This window comes from Nerophis lumbriciformis, linkage group LG04, assembly GCF_033978685.3.
Source record: "Nerophis lumbriciformis linkage group LG04, RoL_Nlum_v2.1, whole genome shotgun sequence".
NCBI lineage: Eukaryota > Metazoa > Chordata > Actinopteri > Syngnathiformes > Syngnathidae > Nerophis > Nerophis lumbriciformis.
In genome coordinates, this window is record NC_084551.2 from 41,336,662 (window position 1) to 41,355,000 (window position 18,339).

Here is an 18,339-nt window from a genome sequence, read left to right on the forward strand (position 1 = left end):
TGTTAATGTGATCGGGTGGGCCTTCCTTCATGTGTAAATTTAGTTGAAAAGTGCAGTTTTTTAAACGTTAAAAGGCCGGTGTTTGCATAACTCTACTGTTAGTTAAAATAAAAACAAAGAAATTAATTTCCAAGTACACTTAAACTATTGTTTTATCGCATTATTAGGTCTTAGCAGCAACATGGATATTCATATACTGTAGATGTGATCGTGAATGTTGTCTATCTGTGTTGGCCCTGCGAGATGTGTACTCTGCCTTCTGCCCGAATGCAGCTGGTATAGGCTCCAGTGACCCCGAAAGGGACAAGCGATAGAAAATGGATGGATGGTATTATTTTTTTTCTACAGTCAGGACAATGTCCGCTTTCCCAAAACTGCTGTAAAAATGTCTTACATTCATATTGTTTTGCCCATTAAATGAATTTATATTTTTCATTGTGTTGTCAAACAATTAACATTTTCTATCAGATTAATCGCTGTAAATCACTTGCTGATATGATTTAAAGTAACCAAAAAAAGATCCTAATATTTTGACACAAATACATTAAAATGTCAGATATTAGTTGTTGTTTTTTAATGTTTACTTAAATGCAAGTCTTTATTTTCTCAAAACCTGTCAACAGTTTTATCCCAGGCATAGTCAGGGTTTATTTTACAGTGAAATTTGCCAGTCACCCCCTTTGCACTGACGTATGCATAGGCCTGATCACTGACCGTACAACCTGTGCCATCTTTCAGCTAACCATCTGGGGTTAAGATAAAGGTGTGTGTGTGCGGCCTAAATACATTTCAGAATTAATCTGTATTCTTACATGATTAATTTGAAAAGTTTTTTGTGATTAATCACATTAGTTAATGTGTTTTTGACAGCCTCGATTTTAAAACACCTTAGCTATACGTATAAAGTCATTTAGCATTTTAGTTTTGTTAAACTTTTAAAGACCATTATGTTTGCATATTTTAATTTTTTTTTAATGGAAACATTTTTTATAAAACATATTACAAGGGGTATTTGCCGAATATTATTAGGTTCTGAGGTGGCTCAATGATTGGGCAAGTAGCCACAAATGTCATTTTTATGCATTATTTTTTTCGACTGTATAGTTTACAACAACAAAAAACACTGCTTTAATTAAACATATTAAATGTAGACCTTTTACACATTTATATAAAGATTGCATTTCAAGGAGTAATGTATTTATTATTATTATATTATTATTATTATTATTATTCCTTGAGATAGGACAACGATTGGCAGCAACTTTTAGTTGGAAAGGTATTTTGTCCACAGTGTCAGATGTGGACAAACAGAAATGTCCTAAATAAAACATGGTTGTAAATAAATAATTCAGTTGCAAGACAGATAGACAGATACTTAATAATCCCCTTGGGGAAATTCAGGTGACTCTTGTCGCTCATACAATAAGTAAAAAGATATACACATTGCATATTAAAAGAATGAGAATAAAAACAATGCATTAAAAACAAGCTAAAAACCAAGCTGATGGGCGGCTATAGCTACTTTGAAAATGTAGTAAGCTAAGCTACAAGTTACTCTCGATTAAATTTAGCTAAGCCACAGAAGAATCTTTCCCCGGAGAATTATAGCAAGCTATACGGTAAAAGTAGCTTGCTACATCAAAGCTACATTTAACGGTGTTTATATCTATGAGCCCTCATGTCTAATATCAATGTAAATGTAACTGAGTGTACAAATGGAGCTAATAAGGGCTATTACTATTAACTATCTGTCATTTAGCCGAGGACACCCTACAACTACCTCTCGGGGTCCCCACACCCCACTTTATGTATCAATGTATTTGCATTTTCTTTGGCCCACCCTTATAATGTTATTTTGGGGCGGCATGGCGTAGTGGGTAGAGCGGACGTGCCAGAAACCTGAGGGTTGCAGGTTCGCTCCCCGCCTCTTGACATCCAAATCTCTACCGTTGTGTCCTTGGGCAGGACACTTCACCCTTGCCCCCGGTGCCGCTCACACTGGTGAATGAATGATGAATGATGAGTGGTGGTCGGAGGGTCCGTAGGTGCAAACTGGCAGCCACGCTTCCATCAGGAAGTAGCTTACCACCCCCAGGTGTGAATGAATGATGGGTTCTCACTTCTCTGTGAAGTGCTTTGAGTGTCTAGAATAGTGCTATATAAATCTAATCCATTATTATTATTAATTTTCTGTACTTACAGAAAAAACACCATCTATCTATATCTGGACAAAAAAAACAATGCCTTGTGTGTTTGGGAACAGTTAATAATAGTTATGTGCAGTAAAACTTTTCATGAACTCAAATCACCCTGTGTGTTCCTAAATTTGTGTTGGATGTCTTCAATGAAGAGAGCAGTTATGATTTTGGTTTACAGAGTAAACAACTGAAAACTAAGGTTTTGGTATTATTTTCTCTAAATGCATACGTTTGTCTAAATATGGCTAAGGACATTATTGTGGGTTTCCTGGACGTCGTCTTCATTACTAAATGAAAAATGTAATCTGCGGTAGAGAATCCATCTGCCATTTTCAAGTATGTTTTTTTTTTTTTAAGTCGTCAGCTTGAAGCATCCCTCTGTCTCTGACTCCCTAGTCGTCATGTGACATGAGTGTGTGACTGTTATGATTTTACTTACTAGTTACGATGACCCGCCTTATCTTGCCTCTGATTGGCCTGTCCGTAATGTTTCGCCCTAACCATAGCCAATTGTGACTCGTGAAGTGAAGTGAAGTGAATTATATTTATATAGCGCTTTTCTCTAGTGACTCAAAGCGCTTTACATAGTGAAACACAATATCTAAGTTACATTTAAACCAGTGTGGGTGGCACTGGGAGCAGGTGGGTAAAGTGTCTTGCCCAAGGACACAACGGCAGTGACTAGGATGGCGGAACCTGGGATCGAACCTGGAACCCTCACGTTGCTGGCACGGCCGCTCTACCACCCTCATCAGACGGACACCAACCAATCATCATGGATTTTCTCCGCATGTATGGTTGTTCTCATTTATTTTCTCTGTTTTGCTTGTAGCATTGATGTAAGCTACCTTGCTATATGGGGTTAAAACAGGGGTCAGCAACCTGCGGCTCTTTAGTGCCACCCTAGTGGCTCCCTGGACCATTTTTAAAAAAGAATTGAGAATGGAAAAAGATGGGGGGGAAATAATATTTTAGTTTTGTATGTTTTTTGTTTGAGGACAAACATGACACAAACCTTTCCAATTGTTAGAAAGCCCACTGTTCAATATGTTTGTGTGTATGCTTCACTGATGAGAGTATATATATATATTTGGTGAACATCGTTTTGTCCTACTAATTTTGGCGGTTCTTGGACTGTGATGCAACAGTTTGTTTACATGTAAAATCTTCCACTCCTTCTTTGTCTCATTTTGTCCACCAAATGTTTTATGCTGTGCGTGAATGCACAAAGGTGCGCTTTGTTGATGTTATTGACTAGTTGGAGTGCTAATCAGGCATATTTGGTCAGTGCATGACTGCAAGCTAATCAATGCTAACATGCTATTTAGGCTGGCTGTATGTACATAGTGCATCATTATGCCTCATTTGTAGGTATATTTGAGCTCATGTAATATCCTTTACTTCTATCCTCTTTGTATTTAATTTAGCATGTCTCATGACACATTATCTGTATGTAATATTGGCTGCATTTCAGATAGTTGTTTGTGTGCCATGTTGTTCCAGACCACAGCAAACATTACTTAGCTTGCCAAACATTGTAATAAATCTATTAAAAGAAGACAGTCTTAACTTGAACACACACATCTATACCTTTGGCTAATAAAAAACAGTTATTTCCAGGAGTTATCTCACCTTCTGAGTAGCCTCTGATTTACTAATGGTTTCTTTCTAATGTTGTAAAAATGTGTAGAATCAATTTTAAATTTCAACATTTCTGTCAACGAAGATTTGCTTCAGCCTGCAATACATAGTCATGTTGATAGTAGGCTATTATAGACACTTACGTCATGTGTTGCCTTCATTATAAGACTTATATACTGCTTTTCATTTTTTGCGGCTCCAGACAGATTCGTTTTTTGGATTTTTGGTCTAATATGGCTCTTTCAATGTTTTAGGTTGCTGGCCCCTGGTCTAAAAGTAGCTAAGCTACAGGAAAAAACGTTTAAAAAAAAATAGCTAAGCTACCGCCAAGCTACTGAAAAATGTGGTTATGCTACATAGTTTAGCTACATGTAGTTTGTTACTGCCCATCATTGCAAGGTATCCTTGCAGAAAACAGTAAGCGGTGTGAAATTGTGTTGCATGTTTTGTTTGGGAAAAGTAGTGTCACCTGGTGGACAGATATACAAATTTAAAGCCCAGTAGTATAAAAAAAAGAAAACATAACACTACAGATTACATTAATATTGCTTCCCGATGTGACGTCACGTTGTGACGTCATCGCTCCGAGAGCGAATAATAGAAAGGCGTTTAATTCGCCAAAATTCACCCATTTAGAGTTCGGAAATCGGTTAAAAAAATATATGGTCTTTTTTCTGCAACATCAAGGTATATATTGACGCTTACATAGGTCTGGTGATAATGTTCCCCTTTAACATTAATGTGGGATCAAAATGATGTTGTTGTCATGAGTAACTATTGCATAGTGTTGCCATTATAGGTATAGAAGTAAATATAAATGCTTTAAAAATTACTATCCTCTTGACCAGGAGTCCCGAAACTACGGCCCGCGGGTCGGATACGGCCCCCCAGCGTCCAAAATCCGGCCCGCGGAAGTCCCGAGTTAAAAAATAATTGTTTTTATTTTTTTTGTTTTTGTATTTTTTTTTTTTTTTTAATGTGTCCTTACTAGTCCATTTTCTACCGTCTCCTAACCACTCAGGCAAATCATATTGTCTAAAAATGCATTTTACCATCAATAGCGTGACATGCAGCAAGTGCGCTCTTTAAGTCAATTAGTGCGCAAGCAGAGCCGGCCCAAGGCATAAGCGTACTAAGCGCTTGCTTAGGGCCCCGCGGCCACCAGGGGGCCCCCAAAAGCAATTAACAAAAATTTCTTATTTTTTATTTTTTGCATGTACGAGTCTGACTGATGATTTCTAAATGATCAAAGATATATTATTGTACAAAAACACAATTTTAGGTCAACAGAGTGCTGCTGCTGATCTAGGCCTAGTGATTCTTCCTGCCTCTCTTTAAATGTAAAACTGCCTCTGCTGCACCTGTGACGTTTGCCGCCCGCCGTGCAATGCCAGTGCGCACTGGGCATCAAAAGCGCAGATAGAGGCAAAACAATGTCACAAAAAAGGACATATCCTTCAGGTGCAGAAAAAAGGAAGAAGAAGAAAGTGGAAGAGGAGAAAAAATGCCATGATAAAGGTATGTTTGCATGACTTGGTAATAAAAAGTTTATCAAAGAGATTTGTAGCTGTAATTAGCTTTAGCTAGGTGACGTTAGCTAGCTAGCAATATGTTTTTAGCATCAGGTGCTAGCAATATGTTTTTAGCATCAGGTTACTAGTGAGATATGTTGTTTGCACAAATTGTTTGCAGCAGAGCACGGTAATTTATTTGAGTAAAATAAACATTATTTTTTACATCAACTCATAAGTTATGTGAAACTTCCCCAGGAGCCTTGTTAAAATACTTTGGAGGCACAGAATCAGCCCAGAGCCAGTCCACATCCTCAGGCTCAACTGTGAGTGATGAATCAGGTGAGGAAAAGACTGTCACGGTATACATTTAATTTCTTAGTATAAACATTACACTTGAAGGGAAATTAATATAGTCAAAGTATCTCATTAATATGTGTGCCTATATGTATGTATGTATGTATTTCATCTTAGGTCAATCTCCATCCTCTACAGTGCTCTCTCACACACCTCCACCCTCTGTGCCCACTGTCCCCTCCATGTCTGAAACCACAGCTGATTTATCTAGTAAGTTAACTGCAAAACACCCTTTGTAATTGCTCATTGTACTGCAGAACATTCTGAGATTAATAATTATGTCCAACAGTGCAATTTAATGACCTTATAGGTCCTTCTTTTTTAGTCATTGTCTTTCTTTGGTCACTTCCTCAGCAACTTCCACCACAACGTCCCCTTCACACCATGGACCATCATCAGCTCCGCCAGTTGACCCAGCTGAGTGGCCTTCTTTCCTCTCAGATTCAGACAGGACTGAGCAGGTGATCAGAGGACCACTGTCTATTAAGGAGAACTTTTCATTCCCCAAACGGCATGATGGCCGAAGTATTCATTATCATTATACCTACAGACAGCTAGTCAATGGAGAAAAAGTCAAGCGTAGCTGGCTGACTTATTCAAGAAGTAAAGATGCAGTCTATTGCTTTTGCTGCAAATTATTTTCCAAAAAGTCCTAAAAACTGGCAGCCGAGGGACAGCTGGATTGGGTCAACATAGGGGCACTGCTGAAACAGCATGAAAACAGTGAAGATCATTGTAGCAACATGGTGAAATGGAAGGAATTTCCCTTGCGTCTTTCAAAGGGGAAAACTATTGAGAATTTAACTTCAGTAGACTGCGCTCTCTTTGTACAAAGTAAACATTAAATATGAACAATTAACTAAAAATATAAACTAGTAATTAAAGACTAATATGTACAAGACTGATGAGACAAGATGACACTTTTACCGTAAATGCAAAGCTTTATCACTTGGACTGTTCAACCCCAGGCCACTCTTGTAGCTGAATGTTTTCTACATTTTAAGATTAGGAACCATATGTGTGCCTGGACATCATTCGTTCATTCATTGGTATTATTTATGTTATAAACTGGGCCACCCCCATATCTTTTTAAATGACATGTCATTTGTAAAGACATGCCAGGCTGACAATAGGATAATGTAAACAACACTGCCAGAGCCGCAATGAGTTTATAGTAGGTGTGTGAATGATCAATCAATATTATTGGCAGAAATAGAGGGCCCCAAAATCTAATTTTGCTTAGGGCCCCATGGAGGCTTGGGCCGGCACTGTGCGCAAGGAATATATATGTATGAATACATACATATATATATATATATATATATATGGGTTATACTTGTATAGCGCTTTTCTACCTTCAAGGTACTCAAAGCGCTTTGACAGTATTTCCACATTCACCCATTCACACACACATTCACACTGATGGCGGGAGCTGCCATGCAAGGCGCTAACCAGCAGCCATCAGGAGCAAGGGGTGAAGTGTCTTGCCCAAGGACACAACGGACGTGACTAGGATGGTAGAAGGTGGGGATTGAACCCCAGTAACCAGCAACCCTCCGATATATATATATATATATATATATATATATATATATATATATATATATATATATATATATATATATATATGTATATATATGTATATGTATATATATATATATATATATATATATATATATGTGAAGAGAAAATGTAACGTCATTTTGTGGTTGTCTTATGCATTAGTATTTACAACCACAACACTGCGACCACGAGAGGGACAAGCAGTAGAAATGGATGGCTGGATGCACTGCAACATCCATCCATCCATCCAATTCCTACCGCTTAATCCCTTCGGGGTCGAGGGGGGCGCTGGAGCCTATCTCATGTCATTAAAAAGTGTAGGTGTACCTAATGTTGTGTCCAGTTACTACAAGAGAAGCAACCCGAGCAGGTTTGGCTTTGCAGTACAGCCACTGCCCTCAAGATGGTGCTGTTTCTCCCTCATCCGCTACCCTTTGTTTTTTCCGCCTGTCGCCCCTAGCTGCGATCTCTATCTTCTTGGCCATTTTTAAAAAGCGTTTTAATGATGGCGGAGGACAGCGAGTCTGCCGCCAGCCAACAGAGCCTGGAGCTGGACGACCAGGACACCTGCGGGATAGACGGGGACAACGAGGAGGAGAACGAGAACACGCAAGGGTGAGGACGGCCTGGGCAGGCACACTGTAGTCTCCATGCATCACACCAGCCTATATGTGTGTGTTTGGATGGATGTTGGACGTGCTCGGTGGCTAATGCAGCTAGCCGACACAAACACAACCAGGCTACTAGCTTGTAAGGCCATGTTTTCTACAAAGTTATTATATTTGTATGCATTGTTTTAACTACCTAAAAAATACCCCCTTGACTTTATTGGAAGGCTGTCAAGCAAACTGTTAGCTAGTCAGCTAGCTGTCATTCGTTGCTATGACAGCTAACGTTAGCGCTCTGCGTCCATGTGAGTGTGTGAGCATGGATGTGTATTGAAAAAACCCCAAAAACCTAATGTTTGAGTTTTGCACTCATTTCCTTAGTAGTCCCGGTGGAGATTTGGGGGCTAAGAGGAAAAAGAAGAAGCAAAAGAGGAAGAAAGAGAAGCCAAGCTCTGGGGGAGCCAAGTCGGACTCTGCCTCTGACTCCCAGGAGATCAAGGTGAGGGCTCCATTATTCACAACCATTTCATGTTAGCTTTTCTCTGTAAACGTCTCTAACAATTATGAAACCTGAACTCACTTTGTTTATGGTAATAGTTGTACTCCCCCCCCCAAGATGTGCTGCTTAATAAATTAGAATATGACCAAAAAGTTTATATATTTCAGTAATGTCATTCAAAAAGTGAAACTTGTATATTATATAAATTCAATACACAGATTTTGATATATTTCAAATGTTCATTTCTTAAAGATTATAACTGAAAATAATGAAAAATCCAACATCAGTATCTCAGAAAATTAAAATATACTTATGACAAATGAGAAAAAATGGATTTTAGAAATGTTGGCCCACTGAAAAGTATGAACATAAAGTATGAACATGTACAGCACTCAATATTTGGTCCGGGCTCCTTTTGCCTGAATTACCGCAGCAATTCGGCCTAGCATGGAGTCTATCTGTCTGTGGCAGTCCTCAGGTGTTATGAGAGCCCAGGTTGCTCTGATAGTGGCCTTGTTCTGCATTGTTGGGTCTGACGTATCGCATTTTCCTCTTCACAATACCCCATAGAAAATGGGTTGGGGTCAGGCAAGTTTGCTGATCAATTAAGGTAAACAGTTAAATTTTATATCACTGTTTTATTTTAGAAAGCTATCAATTACTAACAGGCAGCACGGTGACACAGGGGTTAGTGCGTGTGCCTCACAATACGAAGGTCCTGGGTTCGATCCTGGGCTCGGGATCTTTCTGTGTGGAGTTTGCATGTTCTCTCCGTGACTGCGTGGGTTCCCTCCGGGTACTCCGGCTTACTCTGATCTCCAAAAACATGCACCTAGGGACACTAAATTGGCCCTAGTGTGTGAATGTGAGTGTGAATGTTGTCTTGTCTATCTGTGTTGGCCCTGCAATGAGTTGGCGACTTGTCCAGGGTGTACGCCGCCTTCTGCCCGAATGCTGCTGAGATAGACTCCAGCACCCCCCGCGACACCGAAAGGGACAAGCGGTAGAAAATGGATGGATGGATGGATCAATTACTAAGTTCCTAAATTTGTACCAAGTAATATTATATTGTGGTGATTTTGAGCCAACAAAAGATGACCAAAAGCACTTGTTTGAGGAAGAGGCTCCGCAAACAATAGCCAGTCAGACACTTGTTCTCACGAAACAGAAGGAACACACAACACGTAACAGGGAAGTTAAACACACAGAGCAACTGTGTGGCGTGTGTGCCGTGGAATACAGTCTGATGTGCTGTAAGAGATTATGGAAATTCACCTAATTGGGTTAAAAATATTTTTTGCTCTCAAGTAATTATAATCCGTAAATAATGTGTCGTTGTTGAGTGTCTGTACTGTCTAGAGCTCGGCAGAGTAACCATGTTATACTCTTCCATATCAGTAGGTGGCAGCAGGTAGCCGATTGCTTTGTAGATGTCGGGAACACGTCGTGTCATGATCACAATATGCACACAACAGCGGGAAGCAGCGTGCAGGTATCATAAGGTATCTTATGCTTAAACCAAAAATAAATAAAAGGCGAGTGCCGCTAAGAAAAGGCATTGATGTTTAGGCATGGCTATGCAAAACGAAACTAAAACTGAACTGGCTGCAAAGTAAACAAAACACAAAATGCTGGACGACAGCAAAGACTTACAGTGTGTGGAGCAGGGACGGCATCCACAAAGTACATCCGTACATGACATGACAATCAACATTGTCCCCACAAAAACGGAAAGCGTCCGCACAACATAAATAGTCTGGATTGCGAAAACAAGGCAGGTGTGGAGAATAGTGCTTAAGGAAGACATGAAACTGCAACAATACCAACAAAACAAGAAAAAACACCAAAATAGGAGCCCAAGAAGGACTAAAACACTACACACAGGAAAACACCAAAAAACTCAAAATGAGTCACGGCGTGATGTGACAGGTCGTAACAGTACACATACTTTGAGACAAGACCTATAGTGATGCATGCTTGGTTATGGTTTAAAGTCATATCCAACAATTGCGAGAACGACTTTTTATTGTCAATATCGGCTACAGAGTTTCGTCTTTTAATGATTTCTGCTTGTGGTGTCCCTCAGGATTTTTTCAATGAAAAAAATGTGCCTTGGCTCAAAAAAGGTTGAAAAACACTGCATTAAACAATAACTTCGCGCAGCAATGTACAACAAGGTGCCGGAATCCATGCTGGGAACCACTCTCTGTGACGCTACAATATTATACTGTACATCACAAAGCCTCTCACATTACAGCAGGCATTTTTAATACAATATATCCTCAGATACAATACTATAGTAATGGCACATAAATAGTACTTAAGAGTAGTCTTTGTACAGCTAGGGATGTAACGATATGAAAATTTCATATCACGCTTATCGTGACCAAAATTATCACAGTTATATATATTATCCCGGTATTGTTGAACATGCTCAGTAAGTACTTATACACAACTGGAAATCTTTTGACCAAGTTATTTTTTTTTTACATTTAGAAAAAACGCTATTTTGCATTTTGTGTTTCTTATGCTTTACTGATAGTGTTTTAGTCTTGACATTTTATCTGTTTTAACAACTAAGTTTTTATTGTTTTAAATGTTGATTTGTAGTGTAGCACTTAAGGATTTATTTAATTTAGGGCTGTCAAAATTAACAAGTTAACTTATGTGATTAATCACAAAAAAATATTGTGTCAATCATGTACACACTTAGATAAATCATGCAATATATTTTGACAAAACAAGTTATTTTACCCTAACCTAAACACTATACAGCTAGTGATCAGATCATTGTGTTAGTAAAAAATTGAGTAAGGAGACTCTGATTGGTGTTCTCGCTGTTTTTCACTGTAAAATACAGCTTGAAATAACTTTAGACCAAACTGTTACCAAGTTTCCTGCAACAAGTACATATGCATTCAAGTAAAACGTTTAAGAATGTTCCTGGATGACATTCTGACAATAAAATTGCATTGGTGCACAAGTAAAGGGGGCTTTTCTTAAGCAAATTTCAACTACGCAAGCAAGTAATCACCTGTGATTAATCATGATTAATCCAAACTCTAAAATGTAATTAATCATGATTAATCCAAACTCCAAAATGTGATTATTAATGATTAATCCAAACTCCAAAATGTGATTAATCTGATTTATAAATGTAACTATTTGACAGCTCTAATTTATATGAAAAGTGTGTAATAAATCAAATCTATTACTATTACTTATTATTTCTGGCGGACAATGTGGTGTCCTACTCTGTTCAGCGGTCCTTGAACACATTGTAAAAACACCTCTGTCTCGTATTCCTGTTGAGTATAGAACGATCACTCTGTTCTAAGAGAGCACAGTTTATAAGTTTTTATTTATTATATGTTCACGATTAAATATCTTAGTAAGATAGTAAGATGTTTATGTACGTTTACATTGCTGTATGTCATTTTTTAAAGTGGAAAGATGTTAATGTCTCTCATTAATACTGTTTTTACCATTACATCCCCATGTACAGCTTGTATAGCAGTAATAATAATACATTTAATTTATAAGCGCCTTTCAAAAAACCCAAGGACACTTTACAATGTACAGATAACATAATTAAAATATAATGATTAAAAACTACAAAGGATAAAATCAACATGTAACAAAAAAAGGACAGTGGAGAGACAGTCACAGTGAGTATGACATTTTAAACAGGTGGGTTTTAAGTCATGTAATGGGTTAGATTTTATATTGCGATTTTTCTCTTATTAGATACTCAAAGTGCTCACAGAGAAGTGGGATCCCATCATTCATTCACACTTGGTGGTGGTAAGCTACATTTGTAGCCACAGCTGCCCTGGGGTAGACTGACGGAAGCGAGGCTGCCAGTTTGCGCCTACGGCCCCTCCAACCACCACCTATCATTCATTCATTCACCAGTGTGAGCGGCTTCGGGGGCAAGGGTGAAGTGTCCTGCCCAAGGACACAACAGCAGCGATTTGGATGTCAAGAGGCGGGGAGCGAACCTGCAACCCTGAGGTTTCTGAATGTATGAAGGGAGTCAATGTTGCGGATGTCAGGTAAAAGAGAGTTCCACAGCTGGGAGCAGAGTGACTGAAAGCTCTGCACCCCATGATGATGAGGCGGGTTGATGGCATAGCAAGGTGTATGGAAGAGGAGCATCTGAAGGAGCGTGCTGGAGTAATGATGTAGAGAAGGTCTGGCAAATAAGGAGGGGTTAAGTGGTGGATGGCCTTAAAGGTATATAGAAGGATTTTGTAATTGATTATTTGCCTGACCGGGAACTAGTGAAGTTTTTATGGAAAGAGGGGGTTTGGGTTATGATTCAGGCAGCAAAGTTATGGACCAGTTGGAGCTTGTGCAGGGACTTCTGTGGGAGGCCGAAGAGAAGGGAGTTGCAGTAGTGGATGCGGGAGGTGGCCACACTGTGAACAATGAAGGCAGCATGGACAGTAAGAGAAGAGCAGAGCCGGTTAATATTGCGGAGGTGGAAATAAGCAGAGCTAGTAATGTTATTGATGTGAGATTGGAATGACTGTGTGCTATTCTAGATGGCACCCAGACTCTTAACATGAGTGGAGGGGATAACAAGGGAGTTATGTATAGTAAGGGTTGACTTTAGAAAGTGTGGATTTTGTACCGATAAGGATTACTTAGGTTTTATCACAGTTTAATTTGAGGAAGTTTGAGGTAAACCAGGATTGTATTTCATATAAGCAGGAGGTCAGGAAGGAGGCTGGAAGTGTGGCAATGGGCTTGGTGGAGAGGTAGAGCTGGGTGTCATCAGCGTAGCAGTGAAAGTGAATGTTAAATTTACGGAAGATATGGCCAAGGGAGAGAAGGTATGTGATGATGAGAAGGGGCCCAAAGACAGATCCTTGTGGAACACCAGTTGTGACTGCAGAATGATTGGATATAAGGGATTTGAGGTGTATGAACTGAGTGCGGCCTGTCAGGTATGAGTGAAACCAGTCAAGGGGCGTGTTGGTGGTGCCAATGGATGAGTCTATTGAGGAGGTTTGGATGAGAGATGACGTCAAAGGCTGCACTCAGGTCCAGATAGAATGGAGAGAAGTCCAGAATCAGCTGCAGTGAGTCATTGGGGATTTTTCACAGGGCAGTTCAGGCCTCGAATTTTAACTTTTTAAGGTCAAGGCAAGTGTTGCCTTAAAGGAGGGCTCATATTTTAGGGCACACGGGCAAGTTAGAAGGGCACCAAGGCAAACATTATTTTCTTTCAAGGAAGGGGCTCCAAAGCACTTTTTGTCCGTATAGATAAACTTAATGTTCATGTATTAGATCTAGGGCTGCCAATTATGGCCAAGGTATAAGTTAAGATTATTGTTATCAATATTGAAATCATGAGAACTGATTGTTAATTAAAGCAGTGTTGGGGTGTGAACGTAAAAATGTAATTTGTGATGTTTCTATATTAGAAAATCCTTATACATATATCTAAAGACAAATAATAGGTTGTATTATTCTTGAATAATATCAACTTGTCTGCTTTTTGTCATTACATGATGCCTTTATCTCTATTTTTACATTTTGATAGAGGAAGGTTTTACTTTATTTTATTTATATATATTTTTTAAAGTTACGTACATTTATATGTTCATGTAGATGGCAGATCCATTAAGAGTTTGAGTAGAAATATGTCGTATAGGAATTACCCACACACAATAAAACATTAACAAAATGCTGTGTCACATGAATGGTTTTTGTAGTAATACTTTTGTGACATGAAAAACAACACAAGTAATGTGAAAAAACATGGCGTTTACTTTTTGATATCAAAATAAAACACAAAGCAGTTTGGCTAATGAAGATGAAGTCTAATAACAAGCTTTGTTCTTCTCCAACGCCTCCTCGTGGTTCAGTACAACAGTTTGGCCGACAAAAAAAAAACAGGAGTGACACCTCTTACATCGAATGCACAATCTTCACAGCCTGTGTTCAAAACAAATATGACAAAACATTTTAGCTAGCACTGATGTTATTTGAACACTGATACAGTTTGCAGTTAAATAATGGACGAGTAAGCATCTCTGTGACAATGTGCACGACACATCACCTGCTGCATGTTTCCTCACCTCATTAAACCTCAATCACAGCAGCTGATGGACAGTGTATTGAGAAAATAAAAGCGACTTCAAATAGTTTTTCTCCTTCTCTGTATACTTGTAGGGACAAGTGCGTCTGTCTCCAATATTGTCCACACCTGTCGCCATCTAACAGCAGTGCGCTCTTAAACGCACGCCGGGAAGCTTGGGAAAAATGACGTTAAACCAAGTGCTTGGCTCCGTTTACTCCGAGGGGAAATCTCCAGAGCAAAGTCCGTGTAGTTAGTCAGCCATGATTATCAAGCCAAACGACGCTAGTGCGCATGTGCCTGACTGGTTTTTCGGTAATTAAAAAATTAGATGGTATTACTAACTGTCTAGAATTTTATTGAGAATTTTCATTGTACTGTCTATTGTTACATCCCTAGTCCATTAACAAGTAAAAAGTCAAGGGCGGTCACGGCATGTTCTTGTCGCCGATGCTGGTCAATTTTTTCGGGCATTACGGCAAGTGACTAGGGCGGTCGCGGCACTTGCCGTGGTTAAATACGAGCCCTGCAGTTTCCATACTGTGACAAGGGTGAAAACCAGATTGGAAAGGTTCATAGAGGAAGTGTCAGGTTAGGTGGAGGTGCAATTGGAATGCGACTGTTTTTTCAACGATTTTTGAGATAAAAGGTAAATTGGAAATAGGACGAAGCTTATTGTAATTGTTGGGATCTGAACCGGGTTTATTCAAAATTGGAGAAACAATTGCTATTTTAAAAAGTGACGGTACAATACCTGGGGATAGGTTGATTGGCAACACAAAATTGGCCCTAGTGTGTGAATGTGAGTGTGAATGTTGTCTGTCTATCTGTGTTGGCCATGTGATGAGGTGGCGACTTGTCCAGGGTGTACCCCGCCTTCCGTCCGAATGCAGCTGAGATAGGCTCCAGCACCTCCCGCGACCCCAAAAGGGACAAGCGGTAGAAAATGGATGGATGTATGGATGGATGGATGGACGGTACAATACCAGTGGAAAGTGAAGAGTAAATGATAACAGTGATGAGGTGAAACAGAGAGGAGAGGCAGGACTTTGCCAGTGTCGAGGGAAGGGGATCTATCAGTAGGGCTTGGATCTACTGATGAGGTCTCAAATGTTGTGAATGGGGAATGCAAAAAATAGAAAAAAGTTGACTGTGTGGTAAATGTTCAGGTGAGTAGAGAGGCACAGAAGTAGAGCAAAGTTGTTTGTAAATATTTAAAATGTTTTTTTTATTAAAAAAGAACAATATATAGTTGCAGGTGTCAGCTGAGTACAGGTGGCGGGATAAGGAGTGCTGAGGTTAAAACATTTTATTAAATAAAGAAAAGAGTGTAATGGTGTGGCCATTGTTGGAACTGATTCGGCTGGAGTAATAATGTGATTTGGTTTGGGTGATGTAAAGGTTGTGTGCATTTCTTTGTGGATGGTGAGACCAGTCTTTTTATGGAGTAGCTCAAGGTGACAACATTTAGCTTTTAATTTCCATCACTCGGGGGTTTACCAGGGAGCAGTAGCGGTGAAGGAGACCGACCGGGATTTTACTGGTGCAAGTGAATTTAAAATGCTCCTTAGTTTTTTGTTGTAATGTGTTACCATCAGGGGAGGAGACATGGTCCAGGGAAGGAATATTGTCAATATTGTGACGGATATGTTGATGTTGATATCCTTGATACTCCGGAATTTTATGAGCCGTGGAAGGTGGGTGTGGCGTGGGTGAGTGTGGCGGTAAATGAAAGGAGGAACTGGTCCATACTTGCCAACCCTCCCGAATTTTCCAGGAGACTCCCGAATTTCAGTGCCTCTCCCGAAAATCTCCCGGGACAACCATTCTCCCGAATTTCTCCCGATTTCCAGCCGGACTTAAGGCACGCCCCCTCCAGGTCCGTGAGGACCTGAGTGAGGACAGCCTCTCGTCACGTCCGCTCATTACTTCATACTTCAGAACCGACTCCCACACTTGCCGTCATGGGGAAGACACATGTAAATAAAGCCGGAAGTAGATTTATTAAGTTGCGAAAAGTCATTGGGAAATTGCCATGTTTCAGTTTGACAGAGGAAGTCAATCTTGCGGTCCGTGAAGAAATCCTGGATAATGTGTCCCTTGTTAGTAAGTGAGCGGATGTTTAGTAGACCCAAGTTGACGACCTGGCTAGGCTGGCTAACGCGCTGGGATCAGTAGTCCAACAGGTGTTTCGACCAGGGTGGCGAGAGGTAGACCAAAAGGATGGTATTGCAGTGGAGTCGTCGTAGTGGTTGTTCCTACGAGATCTACAGGGGATGTACAGTATCTGCGGTGATGAGAGCAAGCAATGTCCGGGTGGAGGTGCAGCAATAAAGGTGTGGGCCCAGGCAGGTGACAGCAGAGGAGGAGAAGCTTGGCGACATTGTATCTGCCAACATTGGCCACAGGATGATGGCTGATCATATAGATCAGGGGTGTCAAACTCAAATACAGAGTGGGCCAAAATTTAAAACTGAAAAAAGCCACGGGCCAAGGTTGAACAAATTAACCTTTTTGAAAGGGACCCAAACAAGTTTTGCATTAAATATTGAACAAGCAAGGCTTTTCTTTAACTTTATAGTGACATGCAAAATCGAGTTTCAAATAATAATAATAATTACAATAGGGTCCTCTGTCCCAAAGGGACATTCGGTCCCTAATAATTAAAAAATATCAATGGCATATCAAATACAATTTAAATAAAAATTGAATGCCTCTTTTCTATTTGCAGCCTTCTGAGGTAAATATCAACATTAACTTTTTCCACAGGCTAATACATTTTAAAATAAAATAATGAATAAAGCAACCATTCAGGACTTTAAACTGCTCAGTTTGCAACACACTGATCTAATCTGATGTGCCCAAGCTAGATACCTGGCATCTTTTCTTGGATGCTAGTTCATTAATGTCGGGGCTCAGGCATTGAGCTGAAGCAACCTTCATTATCGAACAAAGGTGTTCATCAGTCATTATATCTCGTATTCAACAGTCTTGGGGGCGTGCCTTACAGGCACTGCTTTTAACGTCCTCTACGAGCTGTCGTCACGTCCGCTCTTCATCCATTTTAACAACGAGCCGGCCCAGTCACGCTGTACGCACACTTACGTGAATGCAATACTTCATCAACAGCGATACAGTTTACACTGTTAGAAATATACGTCACACTGTGAATCCACACCAAACAAGAATGACAAACACATTTTGGGAGAACATCCGCACCGTAACACAACATAAACGCAACGGAACAAATACCCAGAACCCTTTGCAGCACTAACTCTTCTGGAATACTACAAAATACCCCCCTCTTCCCCCACCCTACACACACACACACCTTGTAGCGTCCCGGAAGAGTTAGTGCTGCAAAGGGTTCTGGGTATTTGTTCTGTTGTGTTTATGTTGTGTTACGGTGCGGATGTTCTCCCGAAATGTGTTTGTCATTCTTGTTTGATGTGGGTTCACAGTCTTGCGTATATTTCTAACAGTATTAAAGATTTTTATACGGGCACTCTGTGTAACCTGTATCAATGAAGATCAAGTATGCATTGCATTCACTTGTGTGTGCGTGCCAAAGTCGCACATATTATATATGACTAAGCCAGCCCTTGTTGGACTGGGCGAAATGGGAACGTGACGATTTTCGGGAGGGGCACTGAAATATGGGAGTCTCCCAGGAGGGTTGGCAAGTATGAGAATTAGCGGTGAATGCGGTGTACCGCGGCACCGCCGCTGTATATAATCGGCGGGCCAGCTCTAGTGTTAATTTGATATCGCCTCAAGGGCCAAGTGAAATTACACGGCGGGCCAAATTTGGCCCGCGGGCCAGAGTTTGACACCCATGATATAGAACAGTGGTTCTCAACTTTTTTTCAGTGAT

At 40.1% G+C, this 18,339-nt stretch overlaps 1 protein-coding gene across 2 annotated transcripts in view; it reads left to right on the forward strand.

The window, feature by feature from the left end:
• The first annotated feature begins 7,663 nt into the window (after positions 1-7,663).
• The window catches only part of nmt2 (N-myristoyltransferase 2), a 42,164-nt gene continuing 31,488 nt past the window's right edge, over positions 7,664-18,339 (forward strand). For both annotated transcript variants that reach the window (XM_061955487.1, XM_061955494.1), the window contains exons 1-2: positions 7,664-7,885; positions 8,260-8,377. In XM_061955487.1, coding sequence (XP_061811471.1) covers positions 7,773-7,885; positions 8,260-8,377 — 231 coding nt within the window. In that variant the 5' untranslated portion in view covers positions 7,664-7,772. The remainder of the gene's footprint in view (positions 7,886-8,259; positions 8,378-18,339) is intronic.